The sequence below is a fragment of the Pelodiscus sinensis genome, chromosome 11, assembly GCF_049634645.1.
Source record: "Pelodiscus sinensis isolate JC-2024 chromosome 11, ASM4963464v1, whole genome shotgun sequence".
Classification (NCBI taxonomy): Eukaryota; Metazoa; Chordata; order Testudines; family Trionychidae; genus Pelodiscus; species Pelodiscus sinensis.
In genome coordinates this window covers 25,557,557-25,562,853 of record NC_134721.1, presented here as the reverse complement: position 1 = coordinate 25,562,853, position 5,297 = coordinate 25,557,557, and the positions used below count along the sequence as shown (strand labels likewise).

Here is a 5,297-nt window from a genome sequence, read left to right as displayed (position 1 = left end):
GCTTGCTGCTTATGGCTCTGCTGCTGAACGGTGAGGTTGAAGCAATAGATTTCTCTGAACTTAAATTTTACAGCCAACACCAGTAAGGTTTCTTAAAATGGGCAGCTGTAGACTAAGTGTTAAGCAGCCTGTACCTTACCCAAAAAACTGCATAGAAACAATTCTGTATTATTTCTGGGCTCTAACTACAACTCTGCATGGATGGATGCCCTTGATTTATAGGGAATGAGTTTGTCATGCTGAACCATTTATCAGAGAGGGGCGGAGTAAAATGCATGAGTAGTTGCAGGGTGTCATAAAACGTAGCCTGTGAAGGCAAGACTCTGTAGAGCTAGTGAAATCAAGCTACAGGCAATTCCACATGGGTAACATGTAGGTAAATGCTGTGCTCCTGTGGATGTAAGTGTAAAGCAGCAGAGTGCAAGTCCCTGCTTATGTAGCCATATAGGCTGTTACAGTTGTGAAGCTCTCTTTTAAGGTAATGGGGAAAGGGTATTACCCTCCCCTTATGAGGGGCTGCTAGCTGAGCCTTTTATGCAGATAATCTTATGCTTACTATGACTTGTATCCTGGGGTGGGTTATGTGGCTGCTATGGGAAGGGAGATGGGGAATGAATCTAGGCCAGTTTTAATTTATTCCCAGGTGTACAAGCTGTGCTTAGAAGCTGCTGGCATACAACTCCTAACTGGTGCACACCCAAAAAATATGCCTAGTTGAAAAAGCTGAGTGGCTGGTTGCTGCATTACCTAGCAGGCAGGTAAAGCCCAAGCTGACTACTTTAAGGCGAATGTGAAAAGTCTGCTGTACCATCCTTTGTTTTTACAGGGTGGGGGAGGGGGTAAATGCAGCTTTGCTGGGCCCTTTATCTCAGATTTTTGGTATGGATAAGGGGGAGGGGAGAGAATTTGTGTGGGATTATTTGCAGATAGGAGGGGGGACAGCTTGGATACTAGCAACAGGGGCATCCCTTTCACTAATTCTCTAATGCCACAGAACCAAGAGACCCTGCCCACTTCTTTCATGCTCCTTGAGGTGTTTCCTCTCCCCTACCCTCAATTATTTTCACTGGGTAGGGGCAGATGCTTTGTGTTAGTGATAGTAATGTAAAATCCACTTGAACTGGCAAAATGGACAGGGTCTGCTCCAGCCTGGCTAAAGCTGGCCCTGTGGAACTGGAGTAATCCCCTGCTTGTGATTGGGGAGGGGGAGAGAAGCTGCTCCTGTCCCTACTGGTAAACATCATGGCTACGTCTACACTGGCCCCTTTTTCCGGAAGGGGCATGTTAATTTCCTTTGAAGTAGGAATAAGTTCCTCTGGAAAAGGGCGCTTTTTCCGGAGGATGGGGGCCAGGTAGACGCTCTTTTCCGGCTTTTCTGAAAGCCGGAAAAAAGCGGCGGACATTTTTATTTAAATGCCGCGGGGGATATTTAAACCCCCCGCGCATTTCCCTATTACGATCGCTGAAATTAACATGCCCCTGCCGGAAAAGGGGCCAGTGTAGACTGCGTCTACACTGCAATGATTTTCTGAAAAGTTTTCCATGAAAAGTTTTCCACGGAAAAGCGTGTCTAGATTGGCAGGATGCTATTCCGCAAAAAAGCACTTTTTGGCCATGGACGCTTTTCCGCAATCTAGAAGTGCTTTTCCGCAAAAAAGCCCCGATCGCCATTTTCACGATTGGGGCTTTTTTGCGGAAAACAGTACTGTGCTTTCTACATGAGATCATCAGTGCTTTTCCAGAAATTCAAGCGGCCAGTGTAGACAGTTGGCAAGTTTTTTTCTGGAAAAAGGGCTGATTTTCCAGAAAAACTTACCAGTCTAGACACAGCCCACCTGTTACCCTCCACCCACAAGGACTGTCCAAGGTGGAGCCAGAAACAAAGGGTGGGCCGGTGGGTGCAGGGGGGCTTAAAATGTGGGCTGAGGGGTAGGGCTGGGGTTGAGTAAAGGATGGGCTGTGGGAGGGAGTTTAGGGGTGAGGGAATGAAAATGTTGGGGGGGGGGCAGTTGGAGTGCAGGCAGGGATTCAAACCAGATTGGCAGGGCCACACTTACTGCTGGCAGCTCCCAGAAGTGTTGGTAGGTTCCATTCCCATGGGCTGTAGTTCCTGCCAATGGGAGCTGAGAAGGTGGGTGTGGTGGGGTAGGCAGGGAGCCTGTCACTACTGCCACTTAAGACTTATAGTAGCCCTTTCAGCAGTGCTGACAAGAGCTGCTATAGTCCCTTTGATTGGGCATTCTGGTCAAAAGCCAGCTGCTGGGGGAGGGAGAAATATCTTCTTAAAACATATTTTCTGTAGCAGGTTGGCATGTGGTGCAAGGAAGGAAGTGCTAGCCTGCATGGTACCATACCAGCAGGAGCTTATATCCACCAGCAGCTTTGCCAGAGACTCGTGTGTGCTTCTGAGGCTTTATAGCACACAACTGGGATGTGGGGGTAGGTTAGAGACCAAGAGTTAATAAGGGAGGGTGTATTCTCTCCCCTCTCCCTGCAGGAACGAAGCTTAGCTGGGTTTTTAATAGTTATTTCAAAACTAGGTCTAGGTCTAGTGTGCTGCCTGCTGTTGCTCTTGCTCACTTCCTGGGCCTGTTGGATGAGCATAACCTAATACCTTGCTCATGCCCTCCCTGACAAGTCTAAGTGAGAGGAGGTGGGTGAAGAGAGGTTTGTGTGGACACAAGCATCCCAAGGTGCTTACACGCCCCCAGGAAGACTCGCCCCTCTAGTTCTGAATTTCTCTGGTGCTCACGCCTTCCCTGCTCCTTCAAGTATTTACTGAAGAGGTGCTACCTCCCCCCGCAGGGGTAGTGCCTAGACACCACTCGCCAGAGGCTGCTTTTCCCTTAGGCACCAGCACCCTCCTCGGCACGGAGCAGGAGACTGCTGCCAGCTGCTCCCACCCATGCAGCAGGCCCACTCCCCGAGCACCACGCATCTGCACTGGACACACTCATCCCCCACCTACGAAGCGGTACAAGCCCCGCTCAACACACGTGCCTTCCCCAGCGCCGGTTCCCGGCCCGCTAAGCAGCGGTACAATCCCGCCCGCTAAATGCCTAGAGCCCATTTCCTCCCCCGCGAAGCAGCGGCGCGTTCCCAGCGCTCTTCTCTCCCCCCCCCCCCCATGCGTATATTCCTCAGCGCCCCCGTCCCCACCCCCGGGCTAAGAACTGGTAGACTGCCCAGACTGCGCCAAGCAGCGACCCACGCACACCCCAGCACGCCCTCCTGCCCAGCTAAGCAGCCCCGCACCTCGAGCACGCGCGCGCCTCCCCACCCCGCGCACACACAAAAAAGGTTCAAAGGTTTAAACAATTTATTGACCAACCCAAAAAAAAAAGGCCATTGACTCTGAATCCTGCCCACGCGGTACACGCGCTGCGGGGCAGCACTGGGCATACCCCACCCTCCCCGCGCCGCGCACATCCAACGTCATCCCGCAAGACTGCGACAGCCGCGCAGCGAGGGCTGCGGCTAACGACGTTTGGTCCCGCACACAGACCCTCCCAGGCACCGCCCGCATGCCGCCCTGTGGCTCCCCGCACGGGGAGTGTTGCCCTTTTAAGAGGTACCCAGCCGCCACGGTAACGAACTGGCGCCCGAGCGTTTCCATGGCGCCAGGGCGAGAACCAATAGAGGGCGTCGTCACTGTTCGAAAAATTCTAAAGTAGGCAACAATAAAAAAAAAGCCGCTACAGAGCACCGGGGCCGGGACCTCTGGGACCCACGTGGCACTGTCGCCTGGCGGGAGTGGAGCAGGGACAATGCAAGCGAAAAGGCTTTTGAAAAACAAACTCATCTGGGAATGGGGCGGGACAAATACAGGGCTGCGACTGGGGCGAACAGAAACCTTAGCGGGTGGGCTGCCCAAATAAAAAAAAAAAAACCAAGGGTGGATTGCGAGGCTGGCGCAGCCTAAACCGCGCTTCCCTGCCCGCGGCGACGGCTACAGAGCGAAGGGGCAGCAATACAAAGCAGATAACCTGGGTCTGTCCTTAGAGCAGTCTGTCTTGGGGCTCAAAGCCCTTGATGGATAGGGAGCTGGGGGGGCGAAGGGTGGGGAAATGGTCTCTCTCCTGCCCCAGCGTGGTGGGGCGATGGGGGCGCCCTGCCCCCCTCATGCCTTCCTGCTCTTGAGCGCCTTGGGCTTTGCAGACTTCTTGACCTTTTTGCCCCCAGAAGAAGCGGCTTTCTTGGTAGCCTTCTTAGCTTTGCCCTTGTCTTTCCTGGCAGCTCCACTGCTGGCTCCTTTCTTGTGCGATTTCTTCTCGGGTTTCTTGCTCTTGGAGGCCGGTTTCTTCTCCGCCCTCCGAGAGGTGGAGGCCGTAGCCTTCTTGTGGGATTTCTGGGAGCTGCTGCTAGAGCTGCTATCGCTGCCCCCTTCCAGCTTTTTCCTGTTGAGCTTGAAGGAGCCGTTGGCGCCGGTGCCCTTGACCTGGAGCAGGGTGTCGTTCTGCACCAGCGCCTTGATGGAGTATTTCAGGTAGGTCCGCCCGTTCTGCTGGTCGAACCAGGCCACCTTCTTGGCCTCATTGTAGATCTTGGCCAGAGAAGAGCCGTTGCGCTCGCCCAGTTTCCGGATCGTCTCTACCACCAGCTGACTGTATTTGCCCGGCTGGTTCTTCTTCTTGTTGTTCTTCTTCTTTTTGGAAGGAGACAAGGACGATCCTCCACCCTTCGCCTTTCTGGCGCCACCTTTCTTCTCTGGGGCCAGGGGCGCTTCCTCCGCCTCAGTCAGAGGCAGGTCGGCTTCTTCCAGCTCCACCGACATGCTGCTCTGGACTGCGCAGACTGCAAAGAAAGAGATCGATACCGCAATAAATCGGTGCACGGACTCACGCCCGCCGGTTGGAGGTGTCCCGGACTGACTGGCGGCCGGCGGCGTCAATCAGGAAAGCGGCACCAGGCGCTGCTCGCTCCGTTCCTGCTCAGAGATGCAATCCGCCTGCCTGCCTGGGCGGGCTGCGAGGCAGCCCTTTATATGCACAATGAGCGGACCACGTTGAGAACAACAACAGCCTGGGCCAGGGCCAGCTCCAACTTGTGCTTCTTGAAGCCCCTTTGAGGGGCTCTAGCTCCCAGGCCCGACCCCTCAAAGTCGAGGCGGCCCCACAGAACCCTGCTCCGGACGGTGCCTTACCTAGCTGCCCTGCAGCCGGGGCTCTCTGGGCCCGAGAAAGGTCCCCGAGAGGCGATTTAAAGGGCGCACCCTATGCTGGGGAGAGACAGAGGAGGGGGGCGCCCCGAATAGGGGTGTCTAGGCCTCCCAGGGGGACTTACTCGGCAGCACCACC

At 54.6% G+C, this 5,297-nt stretch overlaps 1 protein-coding gene across 1 annotated transcript; it reads right to left on the bottom strand.

Moving 5' to 3' along the window:
* Nucleotides 1-3,301: 3,301 nt before the first annotated feature.
* Nucleotides 3,302-4,978, bottom strand: H1-10 (H1.10 linker histone). The gene has a single exon (XM_006130879.4). The coding sequence runs from the start codon at nt 4,772-4,774 to the stop codon at nt 4,121-4,123; it is 654 nt and encodes a 217-aa protein (XP_006130941.1). The 5' UTR covers nt 4,775-4,978; the 3' UTR covers nt 3,302-4,120.
* Between the last annotated feature and the right edge of the window lie 319 nt (nt 4,979-5,297).